The following is an 18,445-nucleotide window of genomic DNA, read 5'->3' as shown; positions in this document are numbered from 1 at the left end:
CAGCCCCAGTTCCTAACATTCTAAGGAAGGTATGCGAGGCAGTAAGAGTACTGGGCCGGAGGGAAGGATTTGGGAATTCTAATGTTATGCAGTGTGTTATTCCCCTACCTGGACCTGTTTGCCTAGCTGTGCAACTCGTGCACGATGCACTGCATTGTCTTTCAAAACGTGTTTTTTTGTTTGTTTGTTTGTTTGTTTTGAGACAGAGTCTCACTCTGTTGCCCAGCCCGGAGAGCAGTGGCTCAGTCAGCTCACTGCAACCTTCACTTTCTGGGATCAAGAGATTCTTCTGCGATCAAGCAATCCTTCTGCCTCAGCTTCCCGAGTAGATGGGATTACAGGTACGCGCAACCACGCCCAGCTAATTTTTGTATTTTTAGTAAGAAAAGGAAGAACGGAAGGAAGGAGAAAGAAACTGTTATACTCTGAGTGCAATTTTAGATGAGGTTTTCTGGGAAGTGCTGTGACATCATCGTTTGCTTTAAAAGAGGCTTGGCGCGGTGGCTCACACCTGTACTCCCAGCACTTTGGGAGGCCGAGGCTGGAGGATCACTTGAGCCCAGGAGTTCGAGGTTACAGTGAGCTATGATGAAGCCCCTGCACTCCAGCCTGGGCAATGAGAAAGACCCTGTCTCTTAAAAAAAAAAAAAAAAGTCATAAACAGGAGAGGCTGCCATGGCTACGGCTCCCAGTGACGTCACGGCCAGCCCTGTGACGCACAGCCAGAGCAGCCCGTGGAGACCGAAGCTCCTCTGTGACGTCACAGCCGCACGGGCCGCAGCGCAAGGGCAGGTGCGGCCGCTAGGCCTGCCAACTTCACGCAGGGTCTGTGGGGTCCCTGCGGCGGCGGCTGCTGAAGGAGGGCCCCAGGGACTTGGCGACCGCGGCTGCGGCTTTAGCGTCCGTGACGGGCAGCGCCGGGTCAGGATGCGCCGAAGCTCCCGCCCGGGCTCGGCCTCGTCCCCGAGCAAGCACACGCCCAACTTTTTCAGCGAGAACAGCTCAATGAGCGTCACCTCGGAGGACAGCAACGGGCGCCGGTCAGCGGGGCCGGGGCCAGGGGAGCCCGAGGGCAGAAGAGCCCAGGGCCCGAGCTGCGGTGAGCCCGCCTTAAGCGCGGGAGTGCCCGGAGGAACCACATGGGCAGGAAGCTCTCGGCAGAAGCCGGCGCCTCGGAGCCGCAACGGGGAGACCGCCTGTGGCGCGGCAACCGTGAGGGGCGGGGCCTCGGGTGCGGGCGGGGTCGACCCCGGGTGAGCCTATGGAAGGGGCGGGGCCTAAGGGCGGGGCAGGGACGGGGCTAAGATGATGTCTGGGCTCCCCCTGCGAGGTGGGGCCTGTAGGGTAAATGAGATCCTTAAGGGGCGGGGCCTTGGTGTGATGGACGGCATGGGAAGGGGCGGGGAAAAATCTTGTGATTGGGCGCCACTGAGGAGGCGGGGCCTCAGTGTTGGCGTGAGTGGATCCAGGACAATTGGGCTCCACCAAGACCTAAGGCTGGAGGCGGGTCATCCGTTTGGGGGTGGGACCAACTCTTGACCGAGCCTCCCTGAGGGGCGGGGCCGCAGAGTGGGAGCCGGGATCTGGCAGCAGTGGGACCAAAGCCTGTGGGAGGCTGCCCAGCTTTCTGGCTTCTGGGCTGAGGGACCTGCAGCCGGGTATCGAGGGGAAAATGGGTCCGCGGTGCGCAAGGCCCCAGTGGAGCCCTTCGGTTCCCGCAGAACCGACTGGGTCTCCAGTTGTCTCTGAGGAGCCGCTCGCCCTTCTCCCGACCCTGGATCTGAGGCAGGAGATGCCTCCCCCGCGGCTGTCCAAGAGCTTTCTGAGTACGGGCCAGGCCAGCCGCGATCCCCTCTGACCCTCGGGCTCCCCTCTCCGAACTCCAGTTCTCTCTGAGCCCCCGGACCCCGTCTGAGTATCGAGACCCTCTCCGAACCTCAACTCATTCTCTTAGCCCCCAACTAATTCTCCTAGCCCACCCCTCTCTTCCTGAGCCCCAGGTCCACCCCCAGCCTCTCCCGAGCCCCTTCTGAACCCGGACACCACGCTCGCTGAGCCCCCGCCTCTCTCCGCCGTGGGACCCTCTCCGAACCCCCTGTCCTGGCCTCAGGCCTGCTCTTCCAGGTGCTGAGGGTGTCGTTATCCCTGGCAGGAGACGCCCTGGTCAGCGTATACAGGTCAGAGGGAGGGACGCGGGCGCCCCAGGGCCAATTCAGATCCGATTGAGTCGTGTTGGCAGGAGCTGGGTCTAGAACCCTGGGGTGGGGGCTGGAGGGTTAAGCAGGTCGGGGCCTCAGCCTCCCTCCGGTTCCTCAGGGAGGTCTGTTCCATCCGCTTCCTGTTCACGGCTGTGTCGCTGCTGAGCCTCTTTCTGGCAGGTGAGGGGCACTGAATTCCCTGGAGCCCCAGCCCTGGGTGCTTCGGAGGCAAACCCTGCACATTTTCTCCTACATCCTCGCTCTTGCAGCTCCTGGCATTCCCCTGCAGAGCCCTCTAGTTCCCCCTCAGATTTCCACCGCCCTCCCCAGGTTTAAGCCCCTCAAGCCTCTTCCCACTGTCCCCGTATGCCAGATAAACCTGTTCTCTTTTCCTTCCCCTGAGACACCCCCGCTCCTCTTTCTCCAGTAATCTGGTTGGGGCTTCTGTACCTGGTCTCTCCTTTGGAGAATGTGAGTTGGGGAGATTGTCCTGGGGTAGGGGGGCTGGCAGGTTATGAACCTGGAGATTGTGGGGGTCCCCTGGACTGTTGACGTAGGGGCTACAGTCCTTAAGAAGGCTGGATCTAAACAGATTTGTGAGGGATTGTGCTTGAGGGTCTCTTGGGGCTTCTGATACTGGGAGGTCAAGGAAGAATCGAGGAAAGGGGACACAGTCTTCAAAAAGGAAGCCCTTCGAGTCTGGCGGTTTCCAGGCTGAGGTAGGAGCAAGGGCGACGGGAGCTGAGCGGCTCTGTGTTTTGTCCCTTCCTCCAACAGGAACCTAAGGAGATGCTTACTCTAAGGTGAAAGAGGGCCCCTAGGGTGGGAAATTGGGGGACTCAAAGTTGTTTCTTTGAGAATCTTGAAGGCGTGGGGGGCCTTGAAGGTATGCAGGGGGATAGGGAGCCAACTCCACGCGGCGCCCACCTCCCACTTCCAGTGAGTACCACGAGCGCGTGCGCTCCCAGGGGCAGCAGCTGCAGCAGCTCCAGGCAGAGCTGGATAAACTCCACAAGGAGGTGTCCACTGTTCGCGCAGCCAACAGCGAGGTGAGCCTCAGCGCACCTTGGAAACCCCTGGTGAATCCCTGCTCCCAGGTTCCTGAGACTTAAGCTCCGCCCAGAGCCTTGCGGGATTTCTCCCGGGCCCTAGAAGTCCGTCCCAAAGCACCCAGTTCCCCGAGGTCCTGCCCACCTGTAAAAGCAGCTCGCAAGCCCCGCCCCTCCAGGCCTCGCCCTCCTTCTTTGCAGAGGGTGGCCAAGCTCGTGTTCCAGAGGCTGAGTGAGGACTTTGTGCGAAAGCCAGACTATGCGCTGAGCTCTGTGGGTAAGACCCGGAGACACTGGAAGACAGACGCAGACAGGAAAGAGACCGAGACACTGACACAGACAGACTCATGCACCAGACTGGCGGAAGACAGAGGCTCGGACAGATCCACCGCCGCCCCCACCGCCCCGACTCCCGGCAAGGCCTGGGAACCCCTGAGGGTTACTTCTCCCTGCTCCAGGAGCCTCCATCGACCTAGAGAAGACATCCCACGACTACGCAGACAGGAACACTGCCTACTTTTGGAATCGCTTCAGCTTCTGGAACTACGCGCGGCCGCCCACGGTTATCCTGGAGGTGAGCCTGGAAATGTCCCGGGATGGGACCCGGGGCTGGACGCTGGGAAAAGGACCAAAACCCCGCCCTATAGGCGGAGCCTGGCGAAGCCGAGGGCGTGGCGCTAGGCGGGGCCTGGCTTGTCCTGGGTGGGGCTCGAGGATGGCGTTTAATTCAAGGAGAGACCTGGCAGTACTGGAGACAGTGCCCTGGGCGGGCTGAAGGTGGACCTCTGGGCGGGCCGATGGATGGGGTCGAGCTGAGGCCTGGGCTGAGGAGCGGCAGCAGTTGCTCTGTCCCACGGTTCCAGTGGTCCCTTTGTCCGACTGCAGCCCGACGTGTTCCCTGGGAATTGCTGGGCTTTTGAGGGCGACCAAGGCCACGTGGTGATCCGACTACCCGGCCAAGTGGAGCTGAGCGACATCACCTTGCAGCATCCGCCGCCCAGCGTGGCGCACAGCGGAGGAGCCAACAGCGCCCCCCGTGACTTCGCGGTCTTTGTGAGTGCGGACGAGGTCAGGAGGTGGGAGATTTTTGCTTAGAAAGCCCTAGCAGTCCTGAGGACTGTTGCCATTATTTGAGTCTTTGCTTGCTCATCTATAAAGTGGAGATACTACTATTTGCCTCTCAGAGCTGCGGCAGGTTATAATCATAACCATATCTAGATATTAGTTATTGCTTGTAGAGCAATTACTCCGTGCCAAGCAGTTTACATGCATTCTTTTCTTGTTATTTTTGAGACAGAGTCTCACTCTGTCACCCAAGTTGCTGGAGTGCAGTGGTACGATCACAGCTCACTGCAACCTTAGCCTCTGGGGTTCAGGCGATTCTTGTGTTTCATCCTCCCGGCGTGTGCCACCACACCCGGCTAGTTTTTGTATTTTTGTTAGAGATGGGGGTTTTGCTGTGTTGTCCAGGCTGGTCTCAAACTCCTGACCTCAAGTAGTCTGCCCACCTCGGCCCTCTGAAGTGCTGGGATTACAGGCATGAGCCACCGCACCTGCATTGCCTCTACATAACAGCCTATGGTGTACTATTATTATCCCCCTCTTTAAAGATGGGGAAAGTAATGCCCAGAGAGGGGATATTTGTCCAAGGTAAGACAACTAACGATTAGCAGGACTAAAACTTAAAACCTGGTTTCTTAGAACCCACATTCTGAATTACAGTATATTGTATGACCATCAAAAAATACATAAGAACATGCATATAGCTATTGAATACATAGAGGATCCTCAGCAAAGAAGTTTTCTTCTCCCCCCTCCACCTGGCCCCCTCACAGTTCCTCCTTTCACTCTTCACCCACCAGGGCCTCCAAGTTGATGATGAGACTGAAGTTTTCTTGGGGAAATTCACCTTTGATGTTGAGAAATCGGAGATTCAGACTTTCCACTTGCAGGTGTGTTTGTCTCTAGGGTGAAGATGTGAAGTGAGTTGGGGTAGTGAGAGATGAATGACCCAGGAGGAGGGTAGCCCTTGGCATGATCCATTTGTCTCCCCAGAATGACCCCCCAGCTGCCTTTCCCAAAGTGAAGATCCAGATACTAAGCAACTGGGGCCACCCCCATTTCACATGCTTGTATCGAGTCCGTGCCCATGGTGTGCGAACTTCAGAGGGGGCTGAGGGCAGTGCCACAGGGGGGCCCCATTAAACATGCTGATTGTTGGAGTAGAAGCTGGATCAGTGCTTTGGAGTGCTCTGTGGGAGAGCTCTGGCTGCTGTTGCATCTAAGTATGGTGAGATTGACTTCCCAATGCACTCCCTTTTCTTGGAGAACTCTAGATCAAGATGGTAATAGCAGCTCCTGTTTATGGAGTGCCTACTATATACAAGAAACAGTGCTGTGGATATTACATACATTACCTAACCTTATCCTCACAACCAGAGAGGGAAGCTGCTCAGGTCAGGAAATCTGTTCGATGTCACACAGCTAGTGAAAGGCAGCGCCAGAGCAGTACCCATGCCCACCCTTCTGTAGAGGCTGCCCTCTAACTGCAGAGCTGCAGGCAGCCTGAACCCACCTTTTTTGTGCTTAATTCCCAACATAAATGGAAAAGTCCCCAACTCCTGCCAGGTACAGGTGGAGGGGTAGCTACCCCCTTTCTGCAGGCACACACTCAAAAGCCAAGGAAACTTGAGAACCTCTAGGAAGCTTCTGAGTCACAGGCTGATGCAGGCCTGGTACCCCCTACATAGGTTGTCCTTATTGAGATCTAACTGCCCAACTCTGTGTGAGGCACAGCATAGATGATTTAGTGTTCACCAGTCCCTGTCCTCAAGGAGGCTGGCAGGGGAAAGAAGAGGTTCCAGGAAACAGAATGATGCACTTCCAGATCCAAGAATTCTTCACTCCAAGGGTCAAGAGTAGAATTGCAAGGAAAAACGAAGGAGGAGACAGGCAACAAAGGATTAATAAGTTCTACCTAGGAGTGGGAAAGGAGGACCAGCATGAGCAAAGAAACATGCAGCATCTTGGAGGGCAACTTTTTTGAGACAGTCTCGCTCTGTCACCCAGGCTGGAGTGCAATGGTGTGGTCTCAGCTCACTGCAACCTCTGCCTCCCACATTCAAGCGATTCTCCTGCTTCAGCCTCCCCAGTAGCTGGGATTACAGACGCCCACCACCACGCTCCGCTAATTTTAAAAAATGTTAAATATACTTTTTTTTTTTTTTTTTTTTGAGACAGAGTCTCACTCTGTCACCAGGCTGGAGTGCAGTGGCACAGTCTCGGCTCACTGCAACCTCCATTTCCCGGGTTCAAGCAATCTCCTGCCTCAGCCTCCCGAGTAGCTGGGACTACAGGCACATGCCACCACGCCCAGCTAATTTTTATATTTTTAGTAGAGATGTGGTTTCACAATGTTGGCCAGGATGGTCTTGATCTCTTGACCTCATGATCCGCCCGCCTCGGCCTCCCAAAGTGCTGGGATTACAGGCTTGAGCCACTGTGCCTGGCCAAAAAATGTTAAATATACTCTTTTATCTAGCATTTCCACTTTTAGGAACAAATTCTTCAGAACCATTCCTGTTAAGTACACAAAGATACATGTACAAGGATGTTCATTATAGCATTGTTGACAAAAAACTGGGACTCAAATCTCCATGAATAAGAGACTGGTACATTCCTAGTCCTAGCCACTCTAGAGGCTGAGGCAGAATTGCTTGAACCCAGGAGGCAGAGGCTGCTGTAGGCAGAGATCACACCACTGCACTCCAGCCTGGGGAACAGAGCGAGACTCCGTCTCAAAAAAAAAAAAACGTGAAACTCAGAGTGTCTAACACACACAAACACACACACACACACACACAGAGTAGGGGAGCAATTAGTGTCTAACACACACACACACACACACACACACACACACTAGGGGAGCATTTATCCACTGTTTACATTTTGGGGAATTTTCCTTCCTATAGGAGATAACTTTAAAAAATAAAGGAGATAGTTTTAAATAATAAGGCCGGTGTGGTGGCTCACACTTGTAATCCCAGCACTTTGAGAGGCAAAGATGGGTGGATCATAAGGTCAAGAGATCGAGACCATCTTGGCCAACATAGTGATACCCTATCTCTACTAAAAATACAAAAATTAGCCTAGGAGCGGTGGCTCACACCTGTAACCCCAACACTTTGGGAGGCTGAGGTGAGCAGATCACAAGGTCAGGAGTTTGACACTATCCTGGCCAATATGGTGAAATCCCATCTCTACTTAATATACAAAAAAATTAGCTGGGCGTGGTTGCAGGCGCCTGTAGTCCCAGCTGCTCAGGAGGCTGAAGCAGGAGAATCACTTGAACCCGGGAGGCAGAGGTTGCAGTGAGCCAAGATCACGCCACTGCACTCCAGCTTGGGTGATAGAGCAAGACTCTCAAAAAAAAAAAAAAAATTAATCTGGTCTGGAGCTCCTGGGCTCAAGCAGTCCTTCCACCTCAGCCTCCCAAGCTGAGAACTACAGGCACATGCTACCACCCCTGGCTGTAGTTTCAAAAACAGTGAGTTAACATCTCTAGAACGAATAGATATCTGCCCAGAAATACTCGATTTTTTTGAGTGGGGATTTTCACCAGAGGCATCCTTTACTTAACAACCTCTAAGTCAATAAACTGAGGTGCGGAGAGGGGACATTAATAGCAGCCTCTCATCTAAAAACACAGAGTGGTGGCAAAGCATTGGTCTTCACTGGTCTTTATTGAATGAGGGTTGTCAGGAGCAAGAAGGTGGGATCAAGAGCAGCAATAGCAGAAACAAGTATAAAAGTATCAAAAAGTACAAAATACTAGCACTGAGGAGAGTGTGACGCATTGGGCTGTGGCCCAGAGGCACCGCTGGGGCACAGGGTTGAGGACTTGCCATAGCCTCCAAGGGAACCTAGGCCCGGGGGGCCTGTGCTGGGCCCTTGGCTGAGGGTGGAAGCGGCTTGAGCGGGGCCCAACCCTGGGCCCTGAAGTAGGAGACCAGTTGTGTGGGCACCTCTGCGAGCACGGTCTGTGCCAATGCCTCCCGAGGGGCCTGCCAAGAGAAGGGAGAGGTCAGTGGTGGCCCAGAACAGCTGCCCAAAGTCTGCATTACATCCCCAAGAACCCAACCCTGTCCCAGACTTAGAGGAAATATAAGCATCCCTTGGGCCTCAACCCTACTCATATCAGGGAAAGGTGAAAGGGTAAACTCCCAGATCAAATTTGCACCCACTCACATTTTGGAACTGGCGGTAGGGTACAAATTGCACAATGTCACGGGCAGCGGCCTGCCCAGAACGTGTATGCAGGGGTCCACCATCAGCATCCAGCTGCTCCATGGCCTCGAAGTCAGCGCCACCCACACCCACAATGATCACTGACATGGGCAGGTTCGAGGCACGCACCACAGCCTCACGTGTGGCCTCCACATCGGTCACAGCACCATCAGTCAGCAGCAACAGCACGAAGTATTGCTAGGGACAAGACCATTCATGTCCTGAGGCAGATCCTCCTCCCAAACCCCTGCAAACACCCCAGCCACACATCTCCACACTGATAAGAAGTCCCTTATTACAGGCCCCGCACAATGGTTCATGCCTGTAATCCCAGCACTTTGGGAGGCCAAGGTGGGCAGATCACTTGAGGTCAGGAGTTTGTGACCAGCCTGACCAACATGGTGAAACCCCATCTCTACTGAAAATACAAAAATTAGCCGGGCATGGTGGCGCACACCTGTAATCCAAGCTACTAGGGAGGCTGAGGCAGGAGAACCGCTTGAACCTGGGAGGTAGAGGTTGCAGTAAGCTGAGATTGTGCCACTGCACTCCAGCCTGGGTGACAAAGCAAGACCCCATCTCAAGAAAAGAAAAAAAGTTGTTACATAACCCTCAGGAAGCCCTTGATTGCCACCACTGCCATCCACGACTCTCACCGAGGCAGTCCCCTGATGTGCAGCCTGGGCTGCAAACCTGGCCACATGGTTGATGATGGGTGCAAAGTTGGTAGGGCCATAGAGGCGGACTTGGGGCAGGGCCTGGCGGTAGGCATCCACAATGCCCTGGATGCCTGCAGAGAAGATCAAGAAATACTATCAAATCCTGGACCTCTCAGGATTACACCAGTCCTGAAATCACCCCATCCAGCCCTGAGATCTAGGATCCTGGGTGCATTTCATTCATTCACCCTTGTAAACCAGGGCATTTAACTCTCTCCTACACATGAGGAATCTGAAGTTCAAAGAGAGGAGGGGACTAGCCCTAAATCACATATTGAATTAAAACCCAGATGAGAGGGATTCCCCTGGACAAATCCAGGAGAGTTTGAGCATCAGATTGTAACCTATTTAATAATGATCAATTTAATTCAATAAGAATCCATACTATGGTTTAATTGCTGGGGGAGAAGGAAAAGCTCTTAATAAATGTAGAGGGAAGAATTACACTATCATTTGACAATCATAGAAATGACTGATTCAGGCAAGGCTCATCAATAGATGTGAAAACTGGACAGTATAGCCAGGCGCAGTGGTATATGACTGTAGTCCCAGCTACTCGGGGCTGAGGTGGGAGGACTGCTTGGGCCCAGGGGTTTGAGCCCAGCTTAGACAACATAGCATGTGACCCCCATCATCTAAAAAATAAAATGAAAAACTAGAGGGGGAATGTTGATGCATAACTGGGTATTTATATAACTTCAAAGTCTCTTCCCAAAATATACTTACTAATTAGAAAAAGGAAAACAGTACTAGTACAGTGGGGAAACCTGGTAGAACCCTACCTTAACTAAGTGACCAAAGTTAACATGACTGGTAATAGGATAAATCAACATCATGTGCCTCTGAATATGATGCACTGAGAATACACAGCATCACTCTGGTGTTCCTGCCAACGATGTACAACCTGAACCTAATCCTGAGGATTTCTTAGGTAAACCCAAACTGAGGGACATTCTAGAGAATATCTGGCCTGTATTGTTAATATCATGTGAGGCAAGAAGAAGTCTTCCAGATAAAAGATATATACTAACTGAACGCAATGTGTGAGCTGAGATTTTCTTTTGCTGTAAAAGATATTAGGACAATTGGCAAAATCTGAATAAATGCTATAGGTTGCATAATAGTATTGATGTTAATTTCCTGATTTTGAGAATTGGTTTGTGGTTACCTTAAAAAGTTTTTGATTTTAGGAGATACATAATGAAGTACTCAGAGGTAAAAGCCAGGTGGATAATGACAGGTATAAAGTCGGTAGGGCCATAGAGGCAAACCTGAGGCAGGACTATTCATTACAACATTCGCAAACACAGGTATACATGCGTATTCATACATAAACGCATATATTTTAAATCTTTTTTCCCCTGAAAGGTTTGTGTGTATATGTACACACACACACACACACACACACACACACACACACACACACACACACAATATACATGTATGAGAAAGGAGAGAGAAAGTGAATGTGGTAAAATGTTAATGTTTGGGTAACTGGGAAAAAGGTGAAGAGCCCCTGTGAACTCAGGCCCTGACCCCTGAGTTCCAAGGACCTGAACCCCTGTGACTATTCTTGCAACTTTTCTCTAAATCTGAATTTATGTTGAAATACAAAGTTAAAATTTGAAAACCCAGATCAGATCGGGTCAGGTCAGATTTTCCACTTCAGCTGGTGTCCACGTGGGGGTGCTGGGGAGTCAAAAGGTTTGGCTCTAAACTAAAGAGCTTCCTGTACTTGCATGCCATACAAGGAGGTAAACAAGGCTTCCACTGATGCTCAATTAACTACCTGTTAGCTCCTAGGCAAAGATAATAATGATAATATAACAGTTAGCATTTTTCAGAGAACACTTAGTAAGTACCAGGCTTACTGCTTTCCTTGCAGCCTCTCCTTGAGTACTCAATTTCCTGTAATGTTTGGTCTTCTTATGAAACCAAAGCACATGGAGATTAAGCAACTTGCTTCAAGTCATGTGGCATGATGATTTTTATTTTTATGTTTAGGGTCTCACTGTGTCACCCAGGCTGGAGTACAGTGGCATGATCGTGATCATGGTTCACCACAGCCTCAACCTCCCAGGCTCAGGTGATCCTCTCACCTCAGCCTCCTCCTGAGTAGCTAGAACTACAGGCGCCTGCCAACACACCCAGCTACTTTTTGTAATTTTTGTATTTTTATTAGAGACAGGGTTTTGCCATGTTGCCCAGGCCAGTCTCGAACTCCTGGGCTCAAGCGATCCACCTACCTTGGCCTCCCAACTGAGTGCTAGAATCATGGGTGTGAGCCACCATGCCTGGCCTGACATGATGACTTCATTCCAGAGGCCTAGCTCTAAAATCCACCCTCTGGACCAGGTGCTATGGCTCACATCTGTAATCCCAGCACTTTGGAAGGCTAAGGCAGGTGGATCACCTGACATCAGGAGTTTGAGACCAGTCTGGCCAACATGGCAAAACCCCATTTCTACTAAAAATGCAAAAATTAGCCAGGCATGATGGCATGAGCCTATAGTCCCAGCTACTTGGCAGGCTGAGGCAGAAGAATAGCTTGAACCCGGTAGGCAGAGGTTGCAGTGAGCCAAGATCGTGCCATTGCACTCTAGCCTGGGTGACAGAGAAAGACTCCGTCTCAAAAAATAAATAAAATAAAATCAAAATTAAATAAAATCTACCCTCTGGACAATGCAGGCAGGTATCTGCCCCCACTCTCCCTTTTGCCCATGCAGGCTTGTCCCTCTATGTGTGGACAGACCTGCCTCAGGGTGGATGGGGAAACTTACCTGCACAGTAGGGGTTACTGGGGTTGAAATTCAAGGCAAATTCATGCGAGACCTGCAGACAAGAATGAAAATGAGGTTATTTCCCCATGATCTCTATGCTAAGAATGAAAAAGGACACTAGGGTGTGTACCAAGTTTCTACAGGAGCTATGGAGGCCTGAGCAGTTGCTGTCTACATGGCCTGCAGGAATCCATCCCTACATATCCTCTTAAGTCTGACTGCCAGGAAGCAAGTAAATTTAATGCATATCCCAAAATCAGGACCCTAAAACTGGAAACAGGAGTGGCAGAAAGAGAGAAAGCTCACCTGCCAGTCAGGGGGAACCTGGGCCCCAAATCCAAATGCTGGGAACAGCTTGTCTCTGTGGGAAGACAGTGTGTTGGGGAAGAGGCAGTGAGGGGATTGTGAGCCCAGAGGCTGAAGCATCTGCAGTGAGTCGGGATAGCCAAGAGAAGCAGGTACTCACGAGTCATAGTCCTGAACCACGGTGCCCACACTCCACAGTGCCGTCAGGTACTCGTTGACCCCTGTTGGACTCAGGTAGTGTAGGGAGTCAGGTGAGGAGGGGTCTCCATTGGAGCCAGTGAAGTCCACGCCCACCTGAGAGGAGGTGAGGAAGGGAGCTGAAGACCACCTTGAGCCCCAGATCTGTTCTCTTGCCCTCGGTAAGGCAACTTACAGTGAAGTTGATCTGACAGCCTCCCATCACATAGTCCAGGAAGGAATACTCTGTTTCTACCTGCAGATGAAACCAGGGTCATGGCCAGAGTGATAGGAGTTGGTGTCATGGAGCTCAGGAATCAGAGCCTTGGTTACATGGGCTATTGTCTCACCTGGCAAATTTTCACACAGATAGTTCCAGAGTTCTTGTAACTTTTCTTTTTCTGCTGCTTCTCAGGGTGAATGCATTCAAACTCAGCCTGGTGAGGACAGAAAAATTAGGGTAGGAAATTCTCAGAGCATCAGTCAATGACTGGAACTCCCTTCTCCTCCCTCTCTCCCCTGAGCTTCAGCTATCTAGGCCCATTTCCACACCCCTGGCAGAGACAGCACTGACCGGGACTGCTTGCAGCTGGGCCAAGCTGGTGTGGAAGGTACCGATGAGATCATGTGACCCATCACTATCATAATCGGAGCATCTCACCTGAGGGGAAGTTGTGTGTGGACATATGAGTCAGGTGGCAGATGAGAATAAGTGCCTTTCCAGGTTCTCTTCCCCGTTGCAGTCCACTCAGGAGGCAAGCTCCTCACCTGGATGGGTGTGCTGGGGTCTCCACCACAGAAATGCTGAACAGAGACTGAGAAGCGCTTCCATGTAGGGTTCAGGTTGTTCTTGATGACCTGAAGGTGGAGGCCAAGGACTCCAGTGAGCTCTGGCATGGCTCGTGAGGAGCTGCCACACTCCCCTTCCCACTTGCAGTCTCTTTCTCCCTGAATTCCAAACCTTGCTAGTCACAGGCCCCAGGAGAGTCTCTGCTATCCCAGCCCACCCAATCCCAGGGGTCTCATACCTCAGATCTGTACACCAAGTGCCATTTCCCATCACCCTGGCGGAAGAACTCCAGAAATGGATCCGATTTTCCCAGGAAGTCCTGCCAATGCCAGAGACCCCAGTTACGAGACTCAGGAACAAACAACCACTATGCCATCCCTCTGTCCACACCCCTGCCCCCCATACACCATGCTTGGCCCCTGAACTCTTAGATTACCAGAGCCTACTTCCAGACACACCTTCTTATCTAGGTTTCTGGCCTCTATCTCCATGGTTACTACACGATTGTCCTTCAACTCTTGAGCTGAAACCTAGGTAGGGGAGACTACATCACCTCATGAATTCCTTGATGTAAGGTCCTCCCCAACCCTTGCTGGGTTCCTTACCGTGATGGTCCCCCGCCCAGCAGGTTTTCCAGGCTCCAGCATCAAGGGAAGAGTCAGTACCTGGCTGGACACAATCTGGGGCAAAGCGGGGAGGAGGTTTTCAGGATAACAGGCAGGGTTAGGTCCTGCTTGCCCCCTACCTCCAGGCGGGCTAGGTTGTCTCACAGACCTGCGTCTGAAGGATCCTAATCCCTGGCCCTACATACCTGTCCTAGGGAACATTCAGCACCCCCTAGGAAGTCATCATCCCCCAGCTCTGGTGTCTTGTTGTCTGTGTCATAGATTCCAAAGCGTAGCTTCTGGACTGTCTCAAAGTGGTACTCAAGCTGCAGAGTCTTGGAGAACTGAGGGCTTGAGCAGTTCTGCACTCGTTCAGTCCGGCCAAGCTGTGGGCAGAGGCCAGTAAGCATCACAGTCACACAGCCTCCACCCCAAAATACAATCCTAGCCTCCCTCCACAACCTTAACCTCTATAATCCATCTCACCTCAGCCCAGTTGCCCCCTCCCACATCCTGTAAAAGGACGCAGAGTGGGTCAGACTTGGAGCCGATGTCCATGGTAATGAGATGGTCACAGGAAATAGACAGCTGAACCAAGGTCATGCAGTGGGCCATCTGAGGGAAAAGGAGCTGGGTCAAGACCAGGGAGACTTCTCTCCCCTTCCCTGACTGTGGGTCCCAGCTTGGGAAGTCCAGCAGGCTTCACCCAGGCAGGGCTGTGCATACATCCACCCCCATGACACCCAAGAATGAGAAGGCCTTACAGCCTCCAAATCCCTTAAGCCCCAGGTGAGCTCAATGGCACAGAAGATAGTGGTTACAGCCAACCCTGGTCTGAAGATATTGAAAAAGGGTGATAGCCTCCATCTATAACTGTGACCCCAAACTATCCTCACCTGAAAATTTGTCTTAATCCCAATAGGGCTGTCCAGACTCAGACTCCAATCTTGGCCTTTGCAAAAGCCAATAAATCTCATTCTGACCCCCTTACTGGTCCCAGGTCAGACCCTAATCCAAGTTCTGATCCTAACATTGCCCCTAATATAACTATGATCCAGATAATGTCCCCACAAAGTATCTTCACCCAATGACTTCTCACTAACCCTGGGGACCTATCTCTTATGGTGGAGTTAGGATCCCCTGCTAATTCTCCTAACCTCTAACCAGTGCTAATGTCCAACTCATCACTATTTCCAGTGCTGCTACCCAGTCTAAGTCATCACTGTTTCTCACCTGGCTTACAACATTAGCCTCTTTAACTGGTCTCCCTTATTCCATGCCGTCTCTACTTCCATTCCCCCATCTCCACCCCAGCAGGCTATTTTAAATACTGCAATCAGGGTGATCCTATTAAAACTTAAGTGAGGCCGGGTGCAGTGGCTCACACCTGTAATGCCCCTAGGAAGTCATCATCTTTGGGAGGCCAAAACAGGCAGATCACTTGAGGTCGGGAGTTTGAAAACAGCCTGGCCAACATGGTAAAACCCCTTTTCTACTGAAAATATATAAAATTAGCTGAGTGTGGCAGCATGCACCTGTAATCCCAGCTACTCAGGAGGCTGAGGCAGGAGAATCACTTGAACCTGGGAGGTGGAGGTTACAGTGAGCCAAAATCGTGCCACTGCACTCCACTCCAGCCTGGGTGACAGTGAGATTCCATCTCAAAAAACAAAACAAAAAAAAGTGAGGTCATGTTACACCTCTGCCTGAACCTTCCCATTTCCTATTGCAATTAGAAAAAATCCAAACTTGGCTGGGCATGGTGGCTCATGCCTGTGATCCTAGCACTTTAGGAGGCCAAGGCAGGTGGATCACGAGGTCAGTAGTTAAAGACCAGCCTGACCAACATGGCGAACCTGTCTCTACTAAAAATAAAAAAATTAGCTGGCATGGTGGTGGGTGCCTGTAATCCCAGCACTGTGGAAGGCTGAGGCAGGAAGTTGCAGTGGGCCGAGATCACATGCCATTGCACTCCAGCCTGGGTGACAAAGCTAGGCTCCATTTCAAAAAAAAAAAAAAAAAAAAAAAAAAAAAAAAAAAAAAGAAAAAAAAAATCCAAACTATACCGTGACCCATAAGGTCTTGAAAGGTCTAGATTTCTTTAACCTGATCTAATATCATCTCTCCTACTCACTCCATTTCAGCCACCTTGCTTGTCACTCCTCAAATAAGCCAGGTTTGTTTGTTCCTTCTTTCTTTTGTGAGACAGAGTCTCACTGTCACCCAGACTGGAGTGAAGTAGAACCGCTGCCTCCTGGTTTCAAGCAATCCCTCCCACCTCTGCCTCCTAAGTAGCTGGGACTACAGGCGTGCACCACAATGTCCAGCTAATTTTTTTTTTTTTTTTGTAGAGACAGGGCCTTATTATGTTGCCCAGGCTGCTCTTGAACTCCTGGGATCAAGCGATCCACCTGCCTCAGCCTCCCAAAGCGCTGGCATGATAGTGTGTGTCACCGCACCCAAGTATTTTTGTTTCTACCCCAAACCCTTTGCAATACCTGGAATGTGTTCTTTCTCTGCATTATATCCACATGGCTCACTGCTCCCTTTCCCCAAAAGTCTTCACTCAAAATAATCTTCCCTGTTATAAAAGGCTGTTTTAGCCACTCTAAAATTTCAACTCCACTTGAAACTACATACCCCTTATCTGCTTTTTCTCAATTTCTAACATTACATGTATTTGTATACTATTTCCCCCACTAGAATATAAACTCTGTGAGGGAAGGTATACTTAGCTGTTCTGTTTATTGTTCTAACCCAAGCACCAAAACAATACATATTTGCTGAATGAAATCTTAAAGTTCATCTCCAGCCCCAGCTCCCTGCCCAGCCAGCAGCAAACTAACTGATGTCTTGCCCCTGTAATCAGGCAGCACCAAGCTTCTCTGATTCACTCCTTCCCTCTGCTGGAGACATTATTTTCTTGCATGGATCACCATGACAACACCTGGGTATTCCGTCCTCCTGCAGCCACTGTAACAATCACCCTCAAGCCTCATGCTAGCCCTGTGTCCCCCTTGGCCCATATACCTGAAGACCACTCGAGCAGGAGAGCAGACAAGATCAGATCTTTCACTGAACTTCACTCAGCATTCCAGATTTCCCAGAACTATACCCTGAGATGTCTCCAGCCTTGGCCTTCCCTGTACTGATCCTCAGTCAATTGCTCCTCCCTCGCAGCCCACAGCACCCTATCTTGGTCCCTCACAGTCTCCATCTGGAATGCTGTTATCAAATTTGGATTCACTCAGAATTCAACGTGCTTCACACACTGCCCCTCCACTGCACCCTGGCCCTGCATGAATGCTCCCAGTGATAGAAAACCCAGTCTTACAATCCAATCATCAGAAAGTCTAAGGCCATACAAATCCTACCTAAACTGACCTAACTCTTCGGAATTCTTACTTCTACCCGGTAGTTCTACTTCTTCCCCAGCCTAGGGCGCTATGGGAAGGCCTTACCCTATCTCCCTCTAAGAACTCACATGGAAGCTGTGAACAGTCCCAGCAGAAATCTGGAGAAACAGCCCAGTTCTTTTGACTGTTGCCCCTAGAATGTGGCCTGCAGACTTCTGATCATCCTGATCACTCCCTTGGAGGTTTCTCAAGGACAGATCCAGAGCAGAATACATGCTCCCCCAAGGGATCAGGATCACAGCTTCCCCCAGGTCGCAACCTGAACTCCATGCATGTCACCTCACATGCTCTCCAACGCAGTGTTTACACAGTACAGAGACAAATCAAAAAGAATGCTCATTTCACTAATGCTGAGAATAGTGAAAAACCAAAGGCAGCTTAAAGGTCTATCCACTAATTATGGTATATATGAACACAGGAATGCTGAGTAGTGGCTAAAAAATAAGCCAGAACTGTATTATGTTGGTATTATATGAAAAAATAAAAAAATAAGCCAGGCGTGAGGTGGCTCACGCCTGTAATCCCAGCACTTTGGGAGGCTGAGGCAGGTGGATCACCTGAGGTCAGGAGTTCAAGACCAGCCCAGCCAACATGGAGAAACCCCATCTCTTAAAAAAAAAAAAAAAAAATAGGCTCACTCTTGTAACCCCAGCACTTTGGGAGCCCAAGGTGGGCAGATCACTTGAGGTCAGGAGTTCAAGACCAGCCTGGCCAACATGGTGAAACCCAGTCTCTACCAAAATTAGCTGGGCATGCTGGTACACAATTGTAGTCTCAGCTACTCGGGAGGCTGAGCCAGGAGAATCACTTGAACCTGGGAGTTGGAGGGTTGCAGTGAGCCAAGATCATGCCACTGCATACGAGACTCCACTTCAAAATAATAAAGTAATAATAAGAATAGTCTGACCATTTTTTATTTCAATTGTAAACTTCCATTTTAAACTTCAATTGTAGATATGTATTTACAATATATTTGAATACAAACATAAAATAAATACACAGAAAAATGGAAGATATACCAAATGTTTTAGGTAGCTTGAAGGAGTGGAAGATGAAAATTTTGTGAACTCCATATACTTTTGTATTGTTTCAACATTTTATACTTTTTTTTTTTTTTTT

At 50.6% G+C, this 18,445-nt stretch overlaps 2 protein-coding genes across 9 annotated transcripts in view; one reads left to right on the top strand and one right to left on the bottom strand.

Moving 5' to 3' along the window:
- Nucleotides 1-751: 751 nt before the first annotated feature.
- SPAG4 (sperm associated antigen 4) lies at nucleotides 752-5,475 on the top strand. Of its 2 annotated transcripts, none has more exons than XM_017513274.2 (12): nucleotides 752-1,231; nucleotides 1,722-1,826; nucleotides 2,111-2,177; nucleotides 2,317-2,378; nucleotides 2,626-2,669; nucleotides 2,976-3,001; nucleotides 3,139-3,247; nucleotides 3,449-3,524; nucleotides 3,706-3,821; nucleotides 4,133-4,300; nucleotides 5,110-5,199; nucleotides 5,303-5,475. In XM_017513274.2, exons 1-12 carry the CDS (start codon nucleotides 928-930, stop codon nucleotides 5,450-5,452), a joined length of 1,317 nt encoding a protein of 438 aa, XP_017368763.1. In that variant the 5' UTR covers nucleotides 752-927; the 3' UTR covers nucleotides 5,453-5,475. The 2 variants fall into 2 exon arrangements, with proteins under 2 accessions (XP_017368763.1, XP_017368779.1); XM_017513290.2 differs by having other exon boundaries at nucleotides 756-1,212.
- A 2,495-nt stretch (nucleotides 5,476-7,970) lies between these two features.
- The window catches only part of CPNE1 (copine 1), a 38,955-nt gene continuing 28,480 nt past the window's right edge, over nucleotides 7,971-18,445 (bottom strand). For 4 of the 7 annotated variants that reach the window (XM_017513154.2, XM_017513138.2, XM_017513145.2 and 1 more), the window contains 15 exons: nucleotides 14,397-14,525; nucleotides 14,117-14,296; nucleotides 13,911-13,985; nucleotides 13,764-13,835; nucleotides 13,544-13,624; nucleotides 13,284-13,373; nucleotides 13,090-13,176; nucleotides 12,866-12,952; nucleotides 12,712-12,771; nucleotides 12,499-12,632; nucleotides 12,339-12,393; nucleotides 12,033-12,084; nucleotides 9,190-9,323; nucleotides 8,495-8,731; nucleotides 7,977-8,310 (listed from right to left, as the gene is read on the bottom strand). In XM_017513154.2, coding sequence (XP_017368643.1) covers nucleotides 8,170-8,310; nucleotides 8,495-8,731; nucleotides 9,190-9,323; nucleotides 12,033-12,084; nucleotides 12,339-12,393; nucleotides 12,499-12,632; nucleotides 12,712-12,771; nucleotides 12,866-12,952; nucleotides 13,090-13,176; nucleotides 13,284-13,373; nucleotides 13,544-13,624; nucleotides 13,764-13,835; nucleotides 13,911-13,985; nucleotides 14,117-14,296; nucleotides 14,397-14,525 — 1,614 coding nt within the window. In that variant the 3' untranslated portion in view covers nucleotides 7,977-8,169. Of the gene's footprint in view, nucleotides 8,311-8,494; nucleotides 8,732-9,189; nucleotides 9,324-12,032; nucleotides 12,085-12,338; nucleotides 12,394-12,498; nucleotides 12,633-12,711; nucleotides 12,772-12,865; nucleotides 12,953-13,089; nucleotides 13,177-13,283; nucleotides 13,374-13,543; nucleotides 13,625-13,763; nucleotides 13,836-13,910; nucleotides 13,986-14,116; nucleotides 14,297-14,396; nucleotides 14,526-18,445 lie in introns of all 7 variants that reach the window. The other 3 variants (XM_017513161.2, XM_017513168.2, XM_017513129.2) reach the window with 2 other exon arrangements.

This window comes from Cebus imitator, unplaced genomic scaffold (genome assembly GCF_001604975.1).
Source record: "Cebus imitator isolate Cc_AM_T3 unplaced genomic scaffold, Cebus_imitator-1.0 Scaffold18, whole genome shotgun sequence".
NCBI lineage: Eukaryota > Metazoa > Chordata > Mammalia > Primates > Cebidae > Cebus > Cebus imitator.
This window is presented reverse-complemented; position numbering and strand designations above follow the sequence as displayed.

Excerpts from the sequence above, each read along its gene's own strand:
- SPAG4 (XM_017513274.2), top strand. The coding sequence starts at position 928 with ATGCGCCGAAGCTCCCGCCCGGGCTCGGCCTCGTCCCCGAGCAAGCAC. Across the intron at positions 2,178-2,316 it reads GCCCTGGTCAGCGTATACAG|GGAGGTCTGTTCCATCCGCT; the intron begins GTCAGAGGGAGG and ends CCGGTTCCTCAG. Across the intron at positions 2,379-2,625 it reads GCTGAGCCTCTTTCTGGCAG|TAATCTGGTTGGGGCTTCTG; the intron begins GTGAGGGGCACT and ends CTCTTTCTCCAG.